Here is a 25,568-nt window from a genome sequence, read left to right as displayed (position 1 = left end):
CCCCCCCCCCCCCATAACTTGAACTGCTTAAGGCTGCCTTTGGACAGGGTTTAGTCCATCCCACACAAAGAGATGCTGCCAACTGGAATAGAGTTCTTAGTGTTGATCACGACCCTGACAACAGGGCCGAGGCTAGAGAACCACAGTTTATACTAGAACTATACTTTATCTTACTAAAGCCTTATTTTGCAGTTTTGATTTAAGTGACAGAAATGGAACAACATCCCCGCAAATCAAGTTTACTGGCGCCATATCACGACTCCCTGTGAGAATGTAATTTGTAAGAGGACTGCTCATACATGGTTATTATTTTGTTTTGGTAATTGTCAAAAACAAATTGATACATTGCCTCTACAATGTTGGATGATAATTTGACCTCATGAGCAACCTATTTTTTGTACTTTCATTCCTTGTGTTTTTGCACATCTAAACCTTAATTCCAAAAATGTTCATGTGTTTGTGCAAAGGTATCTGAATTGAATATATACACCCAATTGCAGTTTACTTTTATAGTCCTTGGTCTTACAATGTTCTGCTAGCAAAGCAAATAGGACTGTTGTAAGAGGTGTTGTCATATCACATAGGAAACAACTGGATCTGGTGATCCTGCATTGTATTTAGAAAGTCTTCTTTTTAAATTGCCAAAAGATTCCCAATTACCTGACAGTATCTTATAATTCATGTAGCTACTGTACAATAACCTATGCAGGATTTAGTACATTAAAAACATGAAACATTTAATAACAGAAGAAAATGATGACTGTGATCAGGATAAGTGATTTGAATGAATGGATGGAAGGAAGTGCACATAAGGATGTTTTGTGACCAATTATTTATTACACTTTAAAAGATATATATAAAGCCTAGATATTGTAATTGTAAAAAGTTCACAAAAGATAATTAAGTATGCTACAAGCGGGACGGAGAAAATTAAAGAATAGAGGGAGCAAAACATCGAAAGGCAGAACAAGTAAAAGAGTAAAACGATCTCTCACCAAGAGAGGGAGACATTCTCTGGCGGAACAGAAAAAAGCGCCAAAATGTCTTGCAGCGTAGAAGAAGCCGCTTTCGTCCAATCCGTAGACTGTATGCATGCGTTCTATGGTCCAATCACACACCGGGACTGGCGTTAACCGGAAAAGGTTCAATTTTACATTTAGTTTTACCTTCTTTAAGTGTTTATAAGTTTCACACAAGCGTTTGGAAAACTGCTGAAAGGTAATGTTGGCGTTATGTTTCTCAAATCAACATTTTAGTCATTTAACAACGTGTTTAATGTTTTAGAGGAGCTGATAAAACACGCTAATATGACTGAATCTTTAGTAGAGGGGGCATGGTGTTTATTTTCGGGAAAGTCTGCATGCACTGGTGGTTGTCAGCGCTCCCAAACATCATTAACCAATGAACAACTTGTGATATAATTATTTTTCCTTAAGAAACATGTCAAAGAAGCCTTCAAAAGATTGCATTCATTATACATATTAACAAACCGCTTGCACTGTATTTAATAACAGTTCACATTGAAGGACAAGGTTATGCCTAACCTATAGTGACACATGAAGTTATTAAATTGGAGTTAACGTTATTCTGATTAGAAAATTAAATTGGAGTTAACGTTATTCTGATTAGAAAAATAAATACTTCTCTGTTAAAGCCAGCGGATAGTTCAAGGACCACTTTTCTATGTTTCAAATCACAGCAAGGCAAGGTAGGTTCAAATCGAGTACAAGAGTGTAATTTGTTGTTATTCATGTATTTGTCCTCCTCTGTCTTGACTGGTTGCAGAATGTCCTGTAACACCAGTGTTACTCGTGTTAATGTGTCATCTGTGGGCCAGGCACAGCGAGCTCCAGTCCACCTCCTGCCCTGTGAGATTGAACACAACGGACCGGCCCAGGTCTCACAATACCTCACTGCTACCACGAAAGACTGCAAACTAGGTACACTCAACAGAGATTTGCCTCTACCATTTAAACCAACGCTAATTGTTAACTCGTCTAGTTTTTTGACGTTTGACACTTTTTTTCATTCCATGTGTAAACACCACAAACACCATTTCCCTACTAGTTTTCAATTATTTTTGGAATTCATGATCAATAAACGTCATTTGTAGGAAATTATACGTAATTCTTAAGTTAAAAAAGCATACATTATGAAATAGTTAGACTATTATTAAAGGAAGGATCATCACAGAAGGGTAAATGTCAAAGTTCAGTCAGGATAAAAAAAATTTCACACATGAAGAAATGTAATTAAACACCTTAAAATTCACTTTAAGTAGAGATCCAATCTTTTGTTGTTGTTTGTTTGTTGTACTTGCAAAGCGTGTTGTATGAAACCATCTGTGTTATTTTTGGATAATTACAATTGGGTAGTTAAAAAGAAATCCATATTTCTTATATAGAAATTTAGAAAACTGATCAAATTTGTCCATCAGACAACACAAGGGTTAAGAGAAAACAGAAAAAAACTAATCTCACAAATTATCAATGATGTAGTTATTTTTTCATTTTACAAGATTCAGGAGAGCAGGAAAGTCATTAAGTTCACAAAAGCTTTATGGTGACCATGTTTTTGCATGGATTTACATTACATTTACATGGATAATATGTCAACATGACTAGTCCTGCATTGCCCAGACCTTCCTCCACAGCGCTGTGGAGGAAGGTCTGGCCCCATCACACATACATTCCTGGATAGGACAAAAAAAACACTCTAGGTTATTTGCCATTTTCAGCATATATCTTCCTAGCTCAACGTTTGTTGTTGTCTCCCAAAACAAACAGAAGTTGGCGATTATCCAGTCATTGATCCAGACTACAACATGACAAGCTTACACTGGTTATGAGCCATCTTATGCTTGAAGCAAATGATCCAAATATGGGACATATAAATGGAAAAGAATATACAGCGGGTTTGACCCAACCAAGATTTTTGTGCTAATTATAACCTGTTCTTTAGTTCAGAGATCCCAAGTCAGGAGGGGTGTTTGATGACCATGATCCTAATGTTAAGAGAAGGGATATGTTATTTTTCTTTTATAAATAAATAAAAACAGCGTAACCATGCCAAATGTGTAATTCACAGATTTAAGAAGGTGTATCTCACATTTGATCCCACAGTCTTTTTTAATGAAAAAAATAAAACAGTTTCTAATAACAATCCTTCTGTTAAATTCTTATTCTCATTACAGAGAAGACAGTTTCATTCAGAGGTCGTGGGCTGAAAGGGCAGGAGCTCAGCTGTCCACAGGGCTACACCGGCTTGGTGCTAAAAGAGATCAACAAGCCTGGTTCTGACCAAGAGGTAAACATCACATCACTTATGTCATCTTTCACATCACAAAAATTATGACCGGCAGTCTGAGACAGTCAAATACTTGGCAAAGCACTGACTGCACAGGGCATTATTTTGATTTTTGTGTGGATGAGGATTTCTTTTTACTATGTCTACATAATGCTAAATTATATGTGTCCAGGACAGGACAGTGAAGGTATCCTCTGTGTTTGATAAGCTGACCTACTGGAACCTGGAGACGTCTCCGAATTCCGACGATACAGTCGTGATGGCGATGGATTGGCCAGAGTTGGCTGAGGCAGTGAGTTCCTTTGTTGTCTGGCTGACTTTAAAAGGCTGTTAAATCTAAGACAAGACTAACCTGCGTTACACAGTAATTGTTTTTCAGTTGAATCACTTTAAATACGTCTAATGATCAGCTGCTTGTCTTATTAAACAGGATTAAAGCGCCAACTCCTTTTTTTTTTTTCTTCATTCCGTGTTCCAGAGACGGCTGATTTATGTTGTTTGGGACGATCAAAACCTAGTCCAGTTGACAGATGTACCATCACTCATTGAAATCAAAACGGTTGTTTCTACAGCCTAATAACTTTGTTTGTGTGTTGTGGTTCATTTTTATTGTTTCTCTTCACGTTAACACATACTGTCAACATTGACAAAAGCAGATACAAGACATTGGCAGCAGTATTTCAATATAATATCCTTTGGTTTGAATTCCCAACCAAATGTTGTGACAAAGACAAGATTTGATTTAATAACATAATAAAAACCAAACTGCTATTTTGACTCTTTACAGATCCACGGGCCAGTGGAAGACTGAAGCTGGGGGAGAAAACTTGTGCTCAGAGGGGGACGGTTGGTGTCACCTCAACTTGTTAGGAATGAAATATACAGTTTGCTGGTTACTGGCTATAGCAAGTGAAAGAAATGCTAACAAGTTTAGTGTTAATTGCAGAGTAATAAGTTACAGATGGAATGTTTTATTTTTTAATGATAAATTCTTTTGTAGTAAATTGAAATAAAAAGATTATGTTTACTGAACAACCTGTGTGATTATGATTCACTGAAACAAGATGTCCACATTGTGTTTATTCAGACATTAAGGTAACATTTAGATTTTGCACACTGGCTACCATGATCACTGACTCAACTGTCCCTTCTGAGTTTCCAAACCTCTTGGATTGGTATGATAATACCAATCAATTCTTATGAGTTAAAATGGGTCATTCAGGCACATTTAAAGATAAGGCAGTATTGCTGCATTTGTGTGCTCGTACTGTATGGACCTTTTTCACAGCAGACATTTGGACTTGTCATTGCAGGAAAAGCACAGCTGAAATTGATAACCTCAAGGTTGGTTCAATTCCATCAAGTAAGTAATTTCAGTGCATCAGCATGCACAACACCAGGGCCTCTCCTAAGTGAAATGCAGCCATCATTAATGTGCCTGTGTTTTTCCTACTATGACATGTCAACGGTGAAAAAGGTCTATATTCTGTCAAATTACAGGAAAAAACTTACAGAGGGAAAGGCAACACAGAAAAGTTAGACACAAAAATGGTGGATCCCCAAACTTGTTTAATCTCATCCATCACTTCCACTGCTATACTACCAGAACATGTAGGCAAGTTAAGGAACAATTACACTGGCCAAGCAAAGTCTATGAGATATGTCGGTTTAGGACAAGACAGCCACAGTGCTGAGAGAATATCTGTATACAGTAAAATACTGTACACAATCCTGGACTGCCACTGTAAATGCATAATTGCTTGCCATGTAAAATTCAGTTTGTATGGCTGCCACTTTGATATTTTAGGTCAGTTGCCTCATTTAGAAATCTTCCTAATCAACTAGTACTTCTTACTGCACTTTAAAAGGAGATAAAGGGGTGAAGAAACAAGGCAAAGTAAAGGCCATTTAGTACAATTCCTGTTCATCAGGTATACCGTATACATCTGCTCATTATGAAGTTGCTTCATCAAAAACGATGCAAGGAAACGTTTGTATTACTAATTAATCTTGTAATTTTAGAATTTGTGCAGGTTGAAACTAAACAGTACAATGCTACAGTACTAAATTCAAGTCAAACTTTGCTGGCACTGATTCACACACTGAATATATACAAATTACATTCGTGTACCTGATATGATAAAAAAAAAAAAATCCCTCATTTGTGGTTTGAGTTACTATAGCAAACACTAAATCTTTGGAACATCTCCTGAAACTTCTAACAAGGTTTTTGATAATTTTATACACATACAAATTTATGAAATTAATATAAAAGGTATTCAAAAATACCAAACCTAAACTGTAAATAACTTTTAAATGTTTTAAAAGAGTAGCACAATAGCATAAAAGCAGATCAGTTTTAGGGTTCTATGAGACAATGGTCGTACATGAAGATAAACCGTGTTAGTGTTGATGAATAAGTGTTTATATCACTGCCACCTTGCTGTTTACTCAGAGTACTTGTATTTCTGTACTTTTTGGGATCAAAATAGGGATGCATTGATAACCCTTGTGTGGTGTTCATATTTTATATCCTGTTTACTTTAGCTCAATTAACAATGATATATACATCATTTATGGTTCATTTTTGCCATTTACCCCAGTGAGATCACATTATGATCATATGATTATTTTCATTTTCGGTGAGAAAACAAGGAAATTCAATTATAAAAAAAGTTAAAAGAAAACGCAAGATTTCTGAGTACTATTGGTGGTTATTTCTTAGAACTTAATCAGAACAGGTGAAAGTGCTTAAAATGTAACAATTTCGTAACTTTGTGTAGGAATAGCAGGTGCAGAAATACAACATAGGTCCAGTAGATCACTAGATCAAATGTCCTCTGCAGGGTGACACCCAAAACAATATTTGGAAGAAATTGAAAGACACCACCTTAAGCCTTGGGGAATTGTGACATATTTCACATTTTCTGACATTTTATAGACCAGACAAACAACTGATTAATCCAGGAAATTCCAACATAAATTAACTGAAAATAAAAGTAATCGTTAGTTGCAGCTTTTCTCAATTTAGGGTTAAATGTAGAATTAGAATCTGATATTAGGTTGAAGTTTAGGTATGTGTGCATATGTATAGAAATACAAAAGTGTGTGTGTTAGCTAAGAGGTGGAGGTGGTGGAGGTGGTGGTGGCAGTGGTGGTTGTGGAGGCAGGGAGGGCTCAACGTCTGTCTTGCTGCGTTTAGCTGGCAGCGTGTGGTCATGAGCTTTGCGTATGTGTCTGTACAGGTCGCCTGACTGCGTGTAGCTCCGGTAGCAGTAGCGACACTCATAAGGACGTTCCCGTGTGTGCACAATGGCGTGGCGCCTTAGTGTGTATGTACATGAGAAAGTCTTTCCACAGACTCCACACGTGGGAACGTCCTCCACAAAGTTCCCCATAGAGTCCTGGAAGTCCTGGAAGTAGGCAGAAGGGTCCGAATGCTGCTGAGCTGTAGACGGAGGAATGAGGGCGAAGGAGGAAGTGTCCTGGGAGGAAGGGCCAGCACCGGAGGAGGAAGAGGAGGGAGAGAGGGGGAAGGAGTAGTCATTTGAATGGGAGGTCATTTGTAAGAGGCCCTGTGGGTGGGAGGAGAGAAACTGAGGGCTGTGCAGCTCTTCTTCTTCAAACTCATTGTCTACTTCATTCACTGGTTCTCTCACTTTGCTTTCCTCTTTCTCCTCCTCTAGCTCTTCGTCGGATATAACAATGGCCTCCACTTTGACTGTTACTTTCTCTCCATCATTGTTATCTGTCCTCATTCTGCCCGTGAGACGGTAAGAGCTTTCATTTCTGATGGTGGGTGAAGCTCCCATATTCCCCTCAGGTCTCGTAAGACTTTGGGTCTCAGGAGTAGAGTGGAAGTCTAAGCTTTGGAGTGACACAGCACTCTGGATTTGAATCTGAGGAAGTGCACGCTGTGGTGGGCAGTGTGTTGGGTTGGAAGAGGTTAGTGCTGATGCTTGGATTAACATGACCATCTGTTGTCCTCCGCCTAATGTACCTCTGTGGTCAGACTCTGAAGGTTTCCTTACAGAGTCATCGCATGGCAGTCGGGGTACACAATGTTGGGGGCTGGAGCAGAAGCTGGATCCTGACTGGGAATAAGTAACCACTGACCGACCACTAGCCTGGCTCAATGGCACCCGGGAGGAAGAAGACGAGGAGGGCTGCTGGTTATTGCTTTGGCTGATGAAAGAAAGATAGAACAGATTTTTAGTAATAACAAATCATAAAAATGTCCATCAGTACACGGAGCAACAACCACTCCTTACTTTTTCAAGTTAAAAAAGTCTAATAATCCACAACAGACCTGCACCTGTATGTTTCAGTGGTGCTGCAAGGGCTGCAGAGTGCTGACCCCTCTCCACAACCTCCAGTCCCCAACCTGGCGCTACCTCCTGAGGCTGGGGCAGAGCGGCCTGTGATGAGGCCCTGCACCAGCTCTCCGCCTGGAGGCAGCAGAGGGGTGTCCATGCCTGGCTGTGTGGTATCAGCGAGGTCAGGGCTCAGAGGAGTCTGAACTCGTGCTTCTGATGACCCCCCACCAATCCTCCCCTCAGACTTTACAGACTCCAACTGACTCCTCTCTGCCATTCTAGATACTGATGAGAACGTTGCTTCTATGGCAACTGGATTTAAGTGATCTCCTGCCATGGCCTCCACCGGCTCAGCTCCACAGTCACCCCCACCCTCCCTCCCTGTCTCTATTGCCCTCCTGGCACCAGCGCTCTCTTCGGAGCGAGTGCTGTCTGCCTCAGCAAGAGGCCCCCGTCTCTGCAGCCGTCTCTTGCAGACTCTCACCACCTCGTTCATGTGCAGAAAGCTTGCAGCCGCCAATATGTCCTCCACTGGCGGAGACTCGCCCAGCTGCAGCACGCCTTCATAGACAAAGTCCAAGAGCAAGCCAAATGCAGCCGCCGTGACAATGTCGCTGTCAAGTGTGACAGAGCTGCTGGTGCCATTTCCATCAATGACCCCTTGAGGGTCGGAGTAGAACATGTGGAAGAAAGGCGAGCAGGAGGCCAAAACAGCCCTGTGAGCCAGGAAATGGGATGAGCCCACCAAGACACTGCAGTCACAGAGGAACCCCCGCTGGCGCTGGGAACGCAGAGCTGACAGCAGCTGCTTGGAATGCTGGGGGAACTCCATTACCTGAGCAACAGAGACGATCAACATGAGAGGAAGCAGAGACGTACAGAGAAAATGCTGCTGCCACAATAAATCACTACAGACAGCTCTGTAGTCAGCAACATATGCAACATATCTTGAAATGTATTTTTTGATAGTTCTCGTGATCTTTTTGGAAAATAACTTGCGCAAATTTAACATTCCGTCATTTTCCGGCATTGTGTTTTCTTCACTGGAAGGAAACACTAGAACGCACCTTATAATGTTCAGCCTTTTCTGTTTCGGGTTAACTAGTTATAGTTAGTTAATAGTAAATAGGAATAGCCTCAACATATAACAACTAAAAAGAAAAAAGAAATTTAGGGCACAGGATGTAATAGTAAAAAAAAAGTCAACATTATTATTATTTTTAAAGCTGGACACTTACTGAAAGTAACTAACTGTCACTACAGTTCAGAGTCATCTCATCACATCAGATAAAACGTGTCAGTGTCAAACGTCACGTTTCCATGGTGACCTCCTGGCCTAAGTCTTCAGTCCACTGGCATCTTCGTCTCTTCTTAACACTATTACACACATAGACATAGATATAGACATAATAATAATAATAATAATAATAATAATAATAATAATAATAATAATAATAGTAATTATAGTAATAATAATAATATTAATAATGTATTAAGTCTATGATTACAAAAAGAAGACGCAAGTGTGAAAAACAAATATGGCAAACAGCATGATTTACAATAGAAAACCCAAATTGTCCCAAATGTCGAGATTATCCAGCAAGAAAAACAGGCAGAAAACCAGTAGCTCCAGCTCAACTAGCTATGCTAACGTTAGTTAGCTCAGCCACCAGGAGAGCCAGTAAACGCAGTTTCTGTTTGGATAACGATATATCGACGGCATGGGTTGGGAGTTAACGTGAAATTGTCAGCACACATTCTGAGTTGTGACACCTCATATTTTTAGTGAATAAGATGAATATTTTCTTACCTGCAGCTGCTGTCTGAGTGGTGGTTTCTTCCCGGACAAAACGCAGTTCTTCTTCTGTAGCTAATGCCGGGGACACCGAGGCTCCGCCCGCCCGCCACAGTGCCACCTACAAGCGAATAACGAGAATAAACAGGAAGTGGGAAGCTGGACGTTTGCTTCACAGACTGTTTATGGTTTGCTTGCAGGAGTTTTCTTTAACTGTCTATGGGTTACTGGCCACAATTGTGATATTGTGTCACTTTTCGCTGAATTAAAACCAGTACAATTTGTAGCGGAATATCCAGCAACTGCAAATCTTGATTTGAATTCCTGAGCTATCTGCATTTAAATGGACAGTGGCAGAGGAGGAAGAGGAGGGAGAGGAAGGAGAGGAAATCGTGGGGGAGAAGTGAGATTTCTTTTTAAAATATAAAATCCTATACATTTTGATATTGCCCCATCTCATAAATAGGTCAGAGACTAATTTCTAACAATTGTCAATAATGGCAAGCAGTGTTAGAATCGTTACAGTATGTCCAAGTCTGTTCTATATTTAAACCGGAGCTATATTTAGATCTGAATTTGAGTGTGTTATGAGTGATGCCTTCTCTCCTACCAGGACAGGGATGTCCGTCTGAGTAAATCCATGTCTTATGCTCTTCGCCATGGAGCCAACCAGATGGGTCTTCAAATGGGTACAGGTGAGCTACTTGTAATCTGGTCCAGGTAACACAAGTATCCTTAAAACTGTCACAGTTTTGGGGACAACTTTAACAGCAAGTGTGGACCTAAGATTTTATTTTTTCCATTTTATAATAAAGCATTTCAACGGATCCTTTGATTCTATGATCATCTTTGTTTTGGGGTTATATTTCTCTCTCAGGTGGGTTCAAACTGATATAAAAGAAGGGAATACTGAACATAAACTATATATATAAACTATGATATACTATATATCAGTTATTCCTGCATACATACCGTTTTTTTAATTATGTATTAGACTACTTAATTTTTACTAAATAAACCATGTTTGCCCACTCAACAGGTGTTTCACAAATTCTTTACATTAGGATCCATTTGGATTAAGAACCATAGTCGAATAACCTTTGTGGGCTCTTACAAAACCAACATCAGTATTCTGTCAGTTTTACAAAATGCTTGCAGACTGTCAGTGTAATCCAATATAGCGTGCAGAGCAAAGCGTAAATTACAAGAGAGAAAGTCTATTGTGGAAAGGTGACCATGATCCACTCTGATCCTAATAGATGGCTTCGTGTTTGTGGAGGAACTCCTGGCTCACCCACAGTTCCACTCGTACTCATTAGAAGATGTTGAAAAAGTTGTGGCCACAAATGACAAGCAGCGCTTTAAGCTCCTTCCCCACCCGGAGGATGGACGCCTGCAGATTCAAGCCTGTCAGGGCCATTCAGTACAGGTATGGGGAAATTTAATTTCATCAGCAAACCAGCATGCCAGAATGTATTATCCCACTGGATAGATGCTGTCTTCAGTGTATATTCATTTTACACCAAAATTGCTTTTAGATAGAAACATCCAATCCCAACATGGAAGTGTGTTTTGAGCTGTTGTGGGATCTCCCAGAGTTAATTTTCCATCTGAAGAATAGTAACATCAATTTTAACAACTTCAATTTACTTTCTTCAGATAGAAAATGAACTCTGGGAGATCCCACGACAGCTTAGACTCGCATGTTGTTCCTCCGAGTACATACAAATTTATTAAAATAATTTACATCTTCAAACTATAAATGTAAATCTAACCTTCAGATGACAGATAGTTTTAGATGACAGATAGTTAGTCCTTTGACAATCAGTCTAAAAGGAAAATATCATTTTAATCCTCTAAAATCAGTGTTAGGTGAAGATGCAAAAGATATGGGGGAATAGCACCAACTCTGGTGCTAGAATGCATCTTGAACTTTGATTAGGTTTACTTAATTTCATTAGTTTCCCCTTGTTTTGCAAAAGATTGACATGTCAGCAGAACATGAGATGTATAAAACCATCATTGGCTCTGATAGTATTTACATTTTATAACAAGATCTTAACTACTTAAGCAACAAAATTATCTTTCTACTCAGATTTTCCTTATCATGGAGGTTAGTTATTTTCTGTGTATTAGAACTTAATCAGGTCCTCATATTATATAAGGTGTTAATACTACTTGCATCGCTGTGGTCAGGTAATGGATTTGGAGTTGAAACCGGTCATGGCTGGTTCTTCAGACTGCCCTGCTGAGGCCGTTCATGGCTCTTACCTCCGCAACTGGAGCTCTATCCAGCAGCAGGGCCTAAGCCGCATGAAGAGGACGCACATCCACCTGGCAATAGGCCTGCCAGGGGAGAAAGCCGTTATCAGCGGTAAACTGACAAGTGTGTGTGCGTGTGTGTGTGTGAGAGTGACAGAGAGAAGTCAACTGAACATTTGAACACATACATTCTACAGTGTCCTTCATTTCCCCACCAGGCATGAGGAAAGACTGTGATCTAGCTGTGTATATTGATGTCCCCAAAGCTCTCGCTGGTATGCTCAGCCACTAGTGACTGCTACCCAATACACTTGATTCAGTATATATATATGTTTAGGCAAGAATTTCTCTTACTGTTTTATGTGTCTTTCTGTACAGATGGTATTGAGTTCTTCTGGTCAGATAATGGAGTGTTGCTAACTGCAGGCGACGCAGAGGGAAAACTTCTCCCTAAATACTTCAGCCGAGCCTTAAGACTGAGACCTACAAGTAAGAAAAACTATTACGGTACATGGATTAATTCAATTAAGATTCTTTAAATTCTCTTTGGATTGAGGGACGTTTACTTCACTTTTGTCCTTTGTTTCAGGGAGCATCCTACCACTGCAGTAGTGCCAGAGGATTCTGTTCTGTCAATGGTCATAGCTGGAAACATCGGACTGTGCTAGCACCCCATGGTTGGTTGATGCTTAGCCTAATTCCCTTGGTTTGACAGGAGCATCCTTGTGAGGGGATTGAGGTTAGCAATACGTGAATCAATTCAGAAATCCTCCTAAATGAGACTAAATTGGTAGACTTTTCATTTCCGTGTAATTGAAAGGATCAGGACGGCTTTAGGGAAGCATACTTTACTCTTGTATGACAATTCATTCATATTATGCTGGCAAAAGTCACTTTTTATTTACAAGTATAAAAGCTTTGTCTTCTACATTGTAAGTGCTAAATAAACTATAGCACCCAATAACTACCAAGATACCAAGTTGTAAAAATATAGAACACTAGTCACAAGTAGACACATTTGCTGCTGGCAGCTGGGCCTAGGCATATCGTATGTGTGGGGAGTTACTTGACTGAGCATGGGAAAGCAGAGGATACAGACACTGTGGTTTTAGTTAACGGACTTCTGTAACAGTTTCTTTTAAGATATGGAGACACACACGCAGCATGTGAGGGGAGATAAACGGTTAGGAGCTTCCTGTGTAAAAAAACAACAGAAATACCACCATATGTCATGGCTATAAGTAGTGAAGACAACAGAGAATTAAAAGGAAATTGCTGTAATTATTTTAATAAATGTTTGTTGTTATTCATAAGTTTAAATGTGTTTACATGTGGGGTGGGGGGGGAGGGGGGGGGAGTGACAAAGGCTGTGTAAAAAATTGGATGGACTGAAGAGGCAGGTTTTAAGACATTTACACATGAACTGAATATTTTATTTTGTCCACTTGTTGTACAGTTCTGATGGTGTTGCAATTGCCTGATTGCGCCATCGAATCCAGTTCCACATGGTTTCCCCTCTTGAGATACACAGGAGATCAGATTTGTTTTCTGTGTGTTTTAGTCTTAGAGAGCATCGTGGCCTCCGGTCAGCTTGTGGAAAAGCTCCTCATTGAGAGTGTCGCTCTTCGCACGACTGCGTGTTGACATGAAAATGTAGCCCCCAATAAACTCATGAACGATTTTGCAGTCAGCAGTCACGCAGGCAAAAGCAATGTTGATGTTGCCTTCAAACTCAATAGCCACCTGGAGGAGTCAGAAACACACAATGTAAATGAAAAGCAGATATGAGATTCCTTAAAGATGAACGCTGAATTTTGCCTGTAAAAAAATTGAGCACTAGGGAAATTACTGACAAAATACATTTGTATTAGGGTAGCTTTAAACTTTAAAGTACTTTAGCTCTGCACTGTATGAACTGTAACTCTGTATGAGTAGTGTTAAAGAGGTGGACTCTATTTTGTTTATAACTGGAGGTCATGCAGAATTTTTTGGTTTCCCAAGTCTTACCATACTTAAATTAGCATGTTTTAACCTAGGGGGAAGTTATGCCAAATAGATTTGACATAATATTTCATATCCTATAATCAGTAAAAAAAGAGATCTTGCAGACTGCTCTCTCAGACAGAAGGTGGATAATTGTCACCTGTCGTATGTCCCAGTTGACATTCCATTGCTTCATGTTGTTGTAGCGCCAAGTCTTCACAACATCGCCCACGGCCAGGTCGATACGGATCAGACGGTTGGGACCAATGCCCAGTACCTCGTCTTTTCGACTGCCCTTAAACCTGTTGGGCAAAAACATCTTCAGCTTCTCTTCTCTTAAAAAAAATTGCTGAGACAATAGTCAATCTTTAATCCTCCAAAACATTGTAACACTGACTTGAATGCCTGCTGGATCACAGTGGCCTAGTACTTCAGTGTTTTTTCACCCTTACGATCATATTAACGTTTTCCAAAGCAGCTTTATGTCAGCAATTCATCTACAGAATTGTGTCTAGGAGATAGTGACTATCACAGCTACAATTTGTTGAGAAGAATTTAAAATTTGAATTTATGCCCGTGGAAGGTTTAGGAATTTTTCAGATTTTAGATGGCTTTGTTTTCTTTGCCTTAAATGCAGTTTTACAGTCTGTATTTTCTTAAGGTACCACTGTTGTCAAAAGACTCATAGCTTGAACTGGAATCTTTCTGTTGTGACAAAATGGTCCTAAATTTATGCTGAATGGCATTTTATGAATTTTAAAAACTTTAAACTGAACTTTAAACTTTACCTGACAACGACATATGAGAGTCCAAAGTCAGGCAGGGCTTGCCAGATCTGCAGGAAGCGCAACAACGCATCTGTCAGTGAGAGCTGAGCCACGTTCTGGTATGCGTCCAGGATACGAGGGGTCAGCTAGAAGAGCAGGCACAGGGTAAAAGGTCAGATGGAATTACCTTTGTGCTGCCTTCTGCACAACGTTTTCAGCTATTCAGTTAGCTCAATTGTGCAAAACTCACTTTACTACTGTCCCGAAAAAGTATTAAGTTCAAATAGTTGTTTTATTGTCCCACTGCTTAATGTCATGTACTGTTTAGGATTAATGAATGAGAGATTTGTGTGATCAAATAGTTCTTTATTCTGCCAGCTGCCTACAATAACATGTGACCATCACATTTGCTATATTTATGTTTTTTTGTGCCTGTTTCACTTCTCCTGTACCTGTTTGGCTTTGTACTTCTTATGGTAGCGTGGCGACACCAGGCTGTGAGTATTGATGCTTTCATCGTTGGCAGGTGCGTTGCCATGGGTACCAGAGCTGGTCTTTTGCATTGCCAGGAAAGAGCGAATGCTTTGGATCTCACTCTGGAAACTGCTGTCGGCCAGACTCTTGCCTTTGGAGGCCAGTCGACACCCAGCCATCCACTGAGCATACTGCTGCTCCTGCAGGGCGAGAGACAACCACACAGAGGATAGAGACATAGAGAGCGAGAGAGATTGGTGAGGTTTTGGTTAGAAGGGTGAATTAACGAGACAAAGACCCATTTCCTCCTGGTATTATAAATCCGTCCCAACCTGCCAAGTGGTAATACACAGAAATAGAGCTGTCCACTTGTGATTGGATCATTGAAGACATTTTTCTAATACCAGTTGGATGGAAACAGCCTTAAAGATATAGAGATTGTTTGTGTGTGTGTGTGTGTGTGTGTGTGTGTGTGTGTGTGTGTGTGTGTGTGTGTGTGTGCGTGCGCACGTGCGGTCTCACGTTTTCACAGCGCAGATAGACCTCGTTCATGCCCTCAGGTGCTGGTATCAGGAGTCTGATTAGGAACTTCTGTGCTGTCACGTTAACGTCCGGAGCCACCTCACACCCTGTGTGCAGGATAAATATCAAAGACAATACTGACATTTGACATTTATGCCCTGAAGTAGTTGATGGTACTGATGTAGGATTGTCAGTGACTCCATTAACACAAACAGGAAAGGGAGGAAAAAGACTTGAGTGCAATACTCTCACTTTTGACCATATATGGAAAGCTCTGTGTTTGTGATGATGTTTCCTTGTAATGACATCAAACTGTAGCATGTGGTCATTTCTAAGTGATCTTACACAGGTTATTAATAAAACAGGTTGCTAAACTAATACTGCTACTTCCTCGGCTACTAATTCTTACATACTTTTTTACAACACTTTTTAATTGTTTTATTGTTTTTTTAAACAACATACAACACATACACTTTACAACATTAATATATCCCCCTCCCCCCAAACCGTCCTCCACTCAAAATCACCACTCACTTCAACAAAATTTAAGAAAAGTACTATATACATAGTACTTATAACATTAAAGACAATATTTTAAAATAATAATAAAATGGACAATAAACTGTAAACCAAAAAACATGTATATTAAACCATAAAAACACAGTGTATGCTTCTCCCCGGCACAGTGTCGTGCCCCAGTGCACAGAATTTTCCAGAAAGTGTAAGTACTTTCCCCATTTTCTACTGTAGGCATCCAGTCTGGCAAACCATTTGTATGATATTTTAAAATGCTGCAACTCTGGCCATCTCACAAGCCCACTTTTGAATTGACTAATTTGTACATACTTATTTATAAATTATTATACATTATTGGTGACATGGCAGAAAAAAAAAATGAAAAATACAATAAAATAAAAAGTACCTTTGAGGTTAATCTGTTGAATGGGCTCTCCGATGCTCTCCTCTTTGCTTTTGAAATAAGAGATGGAGGTATCCTGGAACTTGAACCAGTACTGCTTATATCCCTTCAGAGTCATTCGCTTTGGTCTGAAACATACAATCACATTGCTCATGTCGTCTACTCACGTTAGTTAGAAAATGACAAAAATACACTACACAAAATACACATACTATATGTTTTAGTTTTCTTTAGGAGACTGGTGCTCTGTTTTAACTCAGTGCATCTTATCTAAGACAGAAGAGGCCAACACCTGTTTGTACAAGCGATACCGATGGTTGTTTGGGAAATGAATCTTACCTGAATATCTTTAGATAGTCGTTGAGATCAGGTGCAGTCATGTTTTCCTGGATGAAAGACAAATATGTTTTTTAGTGGATAAAAGAATACTCTTCTCTTGCCTTTTTAGTATTGTTTTGTAAATTAACTCTGACTCCTGCATGTTTGACCTTTTTTAAAAAGTGTTGATTGTACAAGAGTTACGGCCCTAAAACAAGTTATAATCTTTCAAAATCATTGGGGAGAGTGGTGTTGCCCAACTATGCGCTCAGATTTGCCACTCAGAGTTGCCACTCAAAGTTCAAATTATTTGTTGTTACCTAGCAACGAGAAATAGCTTCTTTGTCACCCTTGATGACGTATAGCTGCGCTATGCTTTGCTCTCTGCGCTCTACTCTGCGCCCTACCTGGTGGTGCACGGAGAGCAAATTGCTTATCATGTGTAGGCGGCTTGAAAGATGCAAATGCAGTTGAGGTGTTAACAAGATTTTTTTTTAAACCAGTGTCTGCTCCTTCTGTTTGGATTAAGGTGAAGTTGTGACAGAGTACATCCAATATGTCTGACCAGCATCTCGGACGCGGAGCTGCTCTCTCCCTCCATCTTGACCTCCAGGGACTGCAGGGCGGAATCCAGGTCATCCATGGCTGCACTGGAGCTCAGCATCTGGGGCTCCGACTGAGACACCTTACTTATGTGATACTACAAGAGTTTGAGTGTAAGAGAGGAGGGTGACAAACTTTTGAACATGTAACTGGATGTCAAAGGATACAACAACTCAAATTGTGTGTGTGATTGCTAGTTGTATCATCTGGATACTCAAGAGCAAATTGAGCAAATTAAGACTAAAAGGAAGATTAGCTTGAACTCTATTTCCAATGCAACTGAGAGGGAGATTATTTCATCTGGTCTTCTAACAGGTGTATAGTATATATATATCATACAGTTGGTTTGATTGTTTGCCTTACAGGTCTCATCAAACATTGGGTTTTCATGTTGATGTCAAACACAGTATTGTGACTCAAGTTGTGAGTGTTCTTGTATTCATTAATCAAATAATGTGGTTTAGATTAAGCAGCATTTAGTGACTACAATTACAATTTAACATTTGGTTTGTCACAAAACCACCCCAGAAATGCATTTATTGGACTCATGATAAGTGTATTATATATGCATATTTTATAAATATATACTAAACATAGTGTGTAAAACTCAGGAAAAAACTCCATCGCTACCTTATTAGCTGGTTCCTGAATGGGCATATGTGTGCAGTGCTGTGAAGCAATTTGTTACATCGCGAGGCCTTACATCACATGATACTACACTGACGGCTGAGTCTAGTGACTCGTCGGCTAAAAGTTGCAAGGGTGCTAGGGGGGAGCGAGACGACCACCACTCAGCTCAAAAAAATTCAAATAACATTCAATGAATTCGAAGCTGTTCACTCAGAGCCTAAGGTGAATAAAGATAAAAAACTGCATAGTTCCCATTTCATAAGGGAAATGCCCACTTCCGATACTTTATTTTTAGCATTTAGCTTTTTTAATGTTTCCATCCCAGCTGACAGACATACAGTGGGGTTTGAAAGTTTAGGCACCCCGGGTAAAAAAAAATGTTAATGTGCATAAAGAAGCCAAGAAAAGATGGAAAAATCTCCAAAAGGCATCAAATGACAGATTAGACATTCCTATTATGTGTCACAAAAAGTTAGATTTCATTTCCATTATTTGCACTTTCAAAATAACAGAAAACAAAAACATGGCTACTGCAAAAGTTTGGACACCCTGCAGAGTTAAAACCTTGTACTGCCCCCTTTGGCAAGTATCACAGCTTGGAAACACTTCTTGTAGCCAGCAAAGAGTCCTTCAATTCTTGTTTGAGGTATCTTTGCCCATTCTTCTTTTTTGATTTTGAGGTGTGTTTAGGATCATTATCCATTTGTAGAAGCCATCCTCTCTTCAACTTCAGTTTAGTTAGCGTCCAAAATGTGCTGAATTTTATTGAATCAATTTTTCCTTCTACTCGTGAACTATTCTTTGTACCACTGGCTGCAATATAACCCCAAAGCATGATTTATCCCCCCCCCCATGCTTAGCAGTTGGACAAAGGTTCTTTTCATAAAATTCTGTGCCCTTTCTTCTCCAAACGTACCTTTGCTCATCGCGGCCAAAAAGTTATATTTTAACCTCATCGGTCCACAGAACCTGTTTCCACAATGCATCTGGCTTGTCTATATGTTCATTTACAAACTTCAAACGCTGATTTTTGTGGTGAGGACGTAGAAGAAGTTTTCCTCTGACTCTTCCATGAAGACCATATTTGTACAAGTATCTCTTTATAGTGGAATGGTTTACCACAACTCCAGTGTCTGCCAGGTCTTTCTGGATGGATCGTGCAATCAAACGTGGGTTTGGACTTGCTTTTCTCACAATCCTGCGAGCAGTTCTGTCTGATATTTTTCTTGCTATTTCAGATCTTGCTTTAACTTCCAGTGTCCCTGATGATGGCCATTTCCTAATTACATTCGGAACAGAGGATATTGGCATCTGAAAACGCTTTGCTATCTTCTTATTGCCTTCTCCTGCTTTGTGAGCTCCAACTATTTTGAGTTTCAGTTTTCTAGACAACTGCTTAGAAGAACCCATGGTGCTGATTTGTTGGGGCAAGGTCAGATGAGTCTGGGCATTTAAAACCTTAAGATTGACAACATCTGGTCTTTCCATGACACTGTCAGGTCTCAGCTTTCCAAGCCTTTTCATGCTAGAAACTCTGCAGGGGGCCCAAACTTTGGCAGACGCCATTTTCTTTTTTCTGTTATTTTGAAAGTGTAAATGATGGAAATAAAATCTAACTTTTTAGTTGATAAATAATCTTGACATTATACAAATGTCTAATCTGTCATTTGATGCCTTTTGGAGATTTTCCCATCTTTTCTTGGCTTCTTTATGCACCTTAATGCAAATTTTATCTGGGGTGCCCAAACTTTCGAAACCCACTGTATTTCCAGTTAAGCAGCAGTATTTTCTACCTGTAGAGCTCCAAACAGCATCATCTCCTCCTCGGTGCAGTCTATGTCCTCCAGCAAGATTGCCCAGCGCGCCTGCTCATACAGCTGGGTCAGACGCACTACATCATACTGCACGGCCAGACAAAAAACGGGTAAAATCAAGAAAAGGAATGCAATGCCAAATATGCCCACACATATACACACACACACACACACCTTAGGTTCCAAATCATAGAAAGCAAAGTATTTGAAGCGCAGCCAGAGTCTGCTATTTTCTTGGATGCCCTGCTGCAGGAGACATCGGGATGAGTCCAACCACCTTAGAAGGAAAGAGAATAAGTATATATTTACGAGTTTATATGTCACATACATGATACATAAATGTATACTTCAAATGTTTTACTGGTCTTTAAAAAGGAGAACTGCCATAATAAGTCAATTGTCCTGATGAAAATGGGAAGGTGCTCACTGTAACTTCAAGCCTGAAACCATTCAAACAGCTCTTGAGACTTCTCAGTTCAGAGGCAGCTGCTCTACTAGTTAGCTAAATCTTTTTCTAAATATTTCCTGAGAATGAGTTTAATTAGCTAAATGCCACATGCCTAGCATAATTAACTAATGATCAAGTTACCCCCTCATACTACTGTTTAGTTTGTTGGTTGATCAATTGACTTAACACTTTTGTAGCAGACTCTGTGGCTCAACAGAAGTGTGACTCCAAATCAGAAGGTTGCATGTTCAAATCATGTCAGGGTCAGTGCTTCTGTTGACTGGTTCTGATGCAATCCATGTATGTTTCTAGGATTGAGATGTTCAACAGGTGGCCTGTGCATATGTGTGAGATAGCTGGACCTCACTCCACAATGCTGTAAATATAGGTCTGGCATTGCAACCTTAATACTTAATTTTCTCTATCTCCGTTTAATAGATGATGGTCACATTGGTTGGACAGGATAAGGTTGTATTTTTTATCAAAGGCTGGACACTTTGACACCTCAAGGACTGAAAAACGGCCCCTGAATTACAGGACAATGAAATGACTGGACTAGCAATTAAACTGAAACAGTTACTGCGTCTGACTCCAGATCAGAAGGTTGTGTGTTCATATCATGTTAGGGTCTAGTCTAGTGAGTGTTTTGAACAGATGTGTTTATTTTCCTTGTTGAGAAGTTGACCAAGGATGAGGAATACAGTACATACATAAGAAAACGGTCTAGTTTCAATTTCTAGCGCAAGGAAAGAAAACAATCAATTCATCCCCTTTCACTGGTGTGGTTGGTTAGTTGGCACTGTAATGCAGACACTGTGGCGCAACATAAGAAGAAAATAAGCTAAGTAGGAATAGAAAAAAAGATGCTTGATTGTAAAGAAGGAGATTTACGTATTTCCTCTGTGAGTGACCACAGGAGAACATATGTTTTAAATATCCATAGACTGTTGTTGGTCTTGACATAAATGAAGAGTTTACCATACCGATATGTGTGAAGGCGTACCTGCCATGGATGTGGGCCTTGTCCACCACGCTGGCTGCGCGGTACTGCTTGGCTATGACCTCGGGGGCGGGCGGAGGCTGGGTGACTGACAGCATCTTGTAGATGGCCTCCATCTGAGGTGAGTCCGCAAAGTGAGCTGGCATGCCATTATAAAGACAAGGCCGGGATGCTGCAAAGGAAGTGCATGGGGGGTTACAGTGAGGTCACTTTATTTCTGTTGGGAAAAGAGTCTTACCTCTATAATATTAGGCTGACTTTCTGCTTCAAAATGAAAAACAGCTGCCTAAGAACATTGCTGTTGTGTGGGATTTTTGACAAATAAACTGGTAAAATGTTTGCCAGTGAACAAAACATGTCATCTAGGATCAAGGATTTTCATCAAGCATTGGAAGTCTTCTACTCTCAAAGTCTTAAGCTACTGGTTGTACAACACGTCGGTCTGATGTGTGGATGAAGTGTGATGAGTGTACCCGAAGAGAGGGGCACCTCGGTCAGGTCGTAGATCTCCTCAGCCAAGTTTTTATCTTTCTTCTTCTTCTTTTCCTCTACGGGCTGAAGGAGTGAGAGCTCCTCGGGGTGACGGATATCTGTGTAGGTTACAGTGAGGAAATGGATGGAAAATCAATTAGCTTTATTTAACAAACTGGCTATGTATCAGTTGTATAACACTGACAGAAATAAATATGTAGAGGGGGACAGCTGAGACACATGGCCACCGACAACAGCACAGCATGATTTTAAAGTGTTTTAAGTAAATTTGTGGACCTTATACAACTGTGCATCAGACAGTGTGGTGCAATGGTAGAATGTCTGATTGAAGATCACGTTAGTTGCCAATATTTAACTATGGATGAGTAGTAATCAGGTGGAAGTTGGTGGAGGAGAACTATGCTGAATATACATGAGGTCATCAAACTTCAAGTCCACTGACGAACAGCAAAAATAAATACACTTTACACTATATATAGTAATGGATGCATTTTTATGTGGCCGCCTTAAGGCTATGTCCAAGACAAATTTCCCTAATAAGGGAGAAATAAAGTAGCCTAATGTTGAATATTAAATCTTTAAATGAAGGAAACGAAAGAAAGCAGGAAGCAAGAAGAACAAAAAAAGGAGACTCACTTAGCATTCTGCAGATGCCCATCACCGTCTGGAAGACAGAACTGGAGAAGCAGGTTCGGAGCCTCAGGGTAATGCCGTTGGGCAGACCCAGCCTTAGGGGCTTGTGTTGGGGCATGAAGACCAACCGGGCGTCGGCGTGGATGCCATATTTGTCCAGAGTCCAGGCAGTTCGTAGCAACCACCGCTGCTTCTGCTCCCACCACAGCGCATGGTCCGACCAATCACGCTTTATCTCTGCAGAGGACAGACACATCCACTAGTTTCAAGCCCTGATGTGTGAAGTGAAATCGGTAGTTTGGTATAGTTCGCTACTATTTCAAAATACATGTCTTGACGCCAAGAACGCGAAAGTGGCTCCCCAACCGCTGGACATGTAAAAAGAAATGTTAGTCCATAACCAGAACTATTAGCAATTTATCCATCCCACCCATAATGACATATACAATAATGTCTGGGGCTATTTTTCAGACTCTGTGGCGCAACGGTAGCGCGTCTGACTCCAGATCAGAAGGTTGCGTGTTCAAATCACGTCAGGGTCAAAGCTTTTTTTTTCCCATGAGCAGCCTTCTTACTATGCTTTGTCTGTTGATTATAGTTAGTTTTTAAACAGTACGTAGGAATCATTATATTCTCTGATAGTTTTCGCTTCACGTTGTGCGTGCTCTCGCGAGGTGCATGCAGAAATCGGCCCAACACATGACACAAACGTTAAGCTGATGGTTAATCAATCCTGCTGAAAAATGAAATCAACCCCCTTCAGCAGGCATTTTTCATTAATTGAATTAATCTGACTCTAGATCAGAAAGTTGCGTGTTCACATCACGTCAGGGTCAATATATCGTTCCTGCTCCGTTTAATGTTGTATCTTGCATTGAATTTTTTAGCTTTTCACACCGCAGGACCTGGTAATATTTACTATACAATTAAATTAATTAAATATTACAAATGGAAACATACTATATATATGTATATATATGTAAATATATATAAGTAAGTGTAATTAAGTGTACAAACTGTAAGCAAGTCGGGACAGGACACAATGATTGCTGTATTTTGGCACATCCTGGTTATTGCTTGGTATAAAAACATTAAAAGAAAAAGAATTAAAAGCATATTCTGTGCAAAAAGAGGAATTTTTATGCTACTTAAATAATGCATGGTTGTGATGATTTAATGCATGCAAGATGGATCATGAAATCCTGTTAAAGTGTTATTTATACATGTGTGTAAATTCCTGCGTATCAATGCAAATTTGTTTACTTTTTTTAGTCTGTGTACTGAGACAGAGAGAAAGACTGAGACAAACACACGGACAGACAGATAGACATACAGACAAACAGACAGACAGACAGTGACCCACGTGTCTTTTCCACCAGCTTTAAGATGACCCCTCCGACGTGGAGGCCAGAGTCCACGCTGAGGGTGACAGGTGGCGCGTCAGACCCCAGGTCCTCCACTGTGACTGACAGGTCCCACGCCGCCATACTGGGAAAAAGAAGTCTGGCAGAGCAGAGTAGACAAAAATGAAAAAAAAGCAAGAAAGACAAACATAGGAGACAGTAAAAGAATTAAAGAAATGATAGTTGGCAACATTGTAAAACTAATAACCACTTATTATGAAAAGTTGCTCAACAAATGCTCTTTAGATGATCTATTATACAGTATGTCACAATTTTAATAAGCTTATATAACATGTGTGTGTTTTTGTTTAGTGCAAATATGTGACAACACACACAAAGCAGTAGAAGATGGGCAGTCTTACTTACTCTTACCCTTATTTTATTACACTGCCAACATTTCTCCACATCTGACATTAAAAACATTTTCAGATGTATGATATTCTTAATAATGAAGTGTTTTTTAGCCATTATTATTATTTCAGGGACCTTTACATGTCACAAGTTAAAAATGGTGTACTTCAATTTATGATTACATTGTTAAAATGCCTGAATAAAACATTTAAAAACTCTCTAAAACAAACAGACATCACATTTCAGGGCTATAAGCCAATTTTAGTTCTTCTATAAATAGTCAATGTTGAGTCAATGTTTTCTGCATTAGTTCACATCAGTGCATATGCAAACTGTAATAACCTTTAAAATGTGTGACATAACTTAATAGATTTGAAAAAAAAGATTATTGGAGATATTAAATGAGATAAAGACAATACATGACCTGTCAATCGACTGTGTGAAAAACTACTTTAACTCATGGGTGACTATCACATGATACTGAGTAACAAACAGACACAGTGGATGGGATTCCAGTTTGATGAGCACTTCCTGTTTCTGACTTGAACTATCAACAGATCAGGGACACACACTTCCGCTTTCTGACCCACCGAAGGGGGGGGGGGGTTCGTCCAATGCCAACTGCATGTGTATGACAGCCAATCTTAAGTAAATTACATTTAAGGATTAAAATGTATCTGTATTTTCAACATCTAATATCGCAAGAAATAGCGCATAACAATAACTAGATGACATGCCCGGACCCCTCCTTGTCTCTTTTTGAGGCCTAAACTTTCTTTATCTGCATGTTTCTGAATACGAGTTCTGATCTGTGACCAGTTCACTTCTTGCATTCTATTTTGTTGTGGCCTTATGTGGCCTAATAAGTGACCCCACATCTTTATATTTAACGCAGAAGCCTCACATGTGAACATGCTGCCTTAACACTCTGTCCTTTTGTTTCCACTTTTTCTCTTTCTTTCTCTCTCTCTCTCTCTCACACACACACACACACACACACACACTTAAAAAGCCAATACCTTCAGTCTCCTCTGTCCAAGGTTTTGAGAAATGGAAACTGGGGGAGCCTTGCGCTTCTCTCAGATCTCTGAAGACGTTTCCCAGGTTTTGGGTGGAAACGTGCAGCAGTTTCTCCCTTCTCGGGCTGGGCAGGTTGTGGTTTGTGAGGCTTGTGTTACTTCTGTTTTTTGTCAGTTTCCGCCAGGCGGAAATGTGAAAAGAGCTCAAGTTTTGACTGACAGGCTGTGTGATGCATAAAAGGCTATGTTTGTATGTGTGTGTGTGTGTGTGTTCACATAGCATATGTGGGAGGCTTGATATAAGATATTAAATGGACAGAAAAACACACATTATTGCTCTCCACCCTTTGTCTCTTTGTCTCCCTCTTCTCGAGAATTGCAAGCACACACACAATAGATTGATTAGTGATTATAGCTCCTCTGTTGAATAACCAGCAATATAGTTTTATGGAGTGGGTTATGGACCCAAAATTTTAGTAGCAGCTTTTGTTGATGTGCAAAGTAAAGAACAGA

At 39.9% G+C, this 25,568-nt stretch overlaps 4 protein-coding genes and 1 non-coding gene across 10 annotated transcripts; 3 read left to right on the top strand and 2 right to left on the bottom strand.

Annotated features, from left to right (window-relative positions):
* The first annotated feature begins 1,125 nt into the window (after positions 1-1,125).
* Positions 1,126-4,338, top strand: rnaseh2c (ribonuclease H2, subunit C). The gene is made up of 5 exons (XM_034883500.1): positions 1,126-1,218; positions 1,786-1,940; positions 3,194-3,306; positions 3,479-3,598; positions 4,094-4,338. Exons 2-5 carry the CDS (start codon positions 1,787-1,789, stop codon positions 4,115-4,117), a joined length of 411 nt encoding a protein of 136 aa, XP_034739391.1. The 5' UTR covers positions 1,126-1,218; position 1,786; the 3' UTR covers positions 4,118-4,338.
* Positions 4,339-6,392: 2,054 nt separating this feature from the next.
* On the bottom strand, positions 6,393-9,528 carry zbtb3 (zinc finger and BTB domain containing 3). 5 transcript variants are annotated; one of them, XM_034883458.1, is made up of 4 exons: positions 9,433-9,528; positions 8,861-8,999; positions 7,622-8,457; positions 6,393-7,491 (listed from the first exon to the last, which is right to left on the bottom strand). In XM_034883458.1, exons 3-4 carry the CDS (start codon positions 8,452-8,454, stop codon positions 6,420-6,422), a joined length of 1,905 nt encoding a protein of 634 aa, XP_034739349.1. In that variant the 5' UTR covers positions 8,455-8,457; positions 8,861-8,999; positions 9,433-9,528; the 3' UTR covers positions 6,393-6,419. The 5 variants fall into 5 exon arrangements, with proteins under 5 accessions (XP_034739349.1, XP_034739345.1, XP_034739346.1 ...); XM_034883454.1 differs by having other exon boundaries at positions 7,616-8,457; positions 9,433-9,527; XM_034883455.1 differs by having other exon boundaries at positions 7,616-8,457; positions 8,875-8,999; positions 9,433-9,494.
* Positions 9,529-9,537: 9 nt separating this feature from the next.
* On the top strand, positions 9,538-12,992 carry trpt1 (tRNA phosphotransferase 1). The gene is made up of 7 exons (XM_034883490.1): positions 9,538-9,820; positions 10,031-10,112; positions 10,677-10,846; positions 11,614-11,791; positions 11,898-11,954; positions 12,058-12,168; positions 12,269-12,992. The coding sequence occupies exons 1-7, from the start codon at positions 9,761-9,763 to the stop codon at positions 12,289-12,291; spliced, it is 681 nt and encodes a 226-aa protein (XP_034739381.1). The 5' UTR covers positions 9,538-9,760; the 3' UTR covers positions 12,292-12,992.
* Positions 12,993-13,221: 229 nt separating this feature from the next.
* Positions 13,222-25,266, bottom strand: fermt3b (fermitin family member 3b). 2 transcript variants are annotated; one of them, XM_034883450.1, is made up of 15 exons: positions 25,056-25,266; positions 23,646-23,785; positions 22,286-22,519; positions 21,631-21,747; positions 21,161-21,329; positions 19,884-19,986; positions 19,689-19,796; positions 17,228-17,362; positions 16,684-16,730; positions 16,348-16,472; positions 15,426-15,532; positions 14,882-15,103; positions 14,451-14,575; positions 13,823-13,964; positions 13,222-13,422 (listed from the first exon to the last, which is right to left on the bottom strand). In XM_034883450.1, exons 2-15 carry the CDS (start codon positions 23,767-23,769, stop codon positions 13,243-13,245), a joined length of 1,938 nt encoding a protein of 645 aa, XP_034739341.1. In that variant the 5' UTR covers positions 23,770-23,785; positions 25,056-25,266; the 3' UTR covers positions 13,222-13,242. The 2 variants fall into 2 exon arrangements, with proteins under 2 accessions (XP_034739341.1, XP_034739342.1); XM_034883451.1 differs by lacking the exons at positions 22,286-22,519; positions 23,646-23,785; positions 25,056-25,266 and having other exon boundaries at positions 21,647-21,747.
* trnaw-cca lies at positions 22,753-22,824 on the top strand. Its single transcript has one exon. It is a non-coding gene; the product is annotated as a tRNA-Trp (tRNA).
* Positions 25,267-25,568: the final 302 nt, after the last annotated feature.

The sequence above is a fragment of the Etheostoma cragini genome, chromosome 10, assembly GCF_013103735.1.
Source record: "Etheostoma cragini isolate CJK2018 chromosome 10, CSU_Ecrag_1.0, whole genome shotgun sequence".
NCBI classification, from domain to species: Eukaryota; Metazoa; Chordata; class Actinopteri; order Perciformes; family Percidae; genus Etheostoma; species Etheostoma cragini.
Note: the sequence above shows the minus strand (reverse complement) of the source record. Positions and strands in the feature narration are given on the sequence as shown.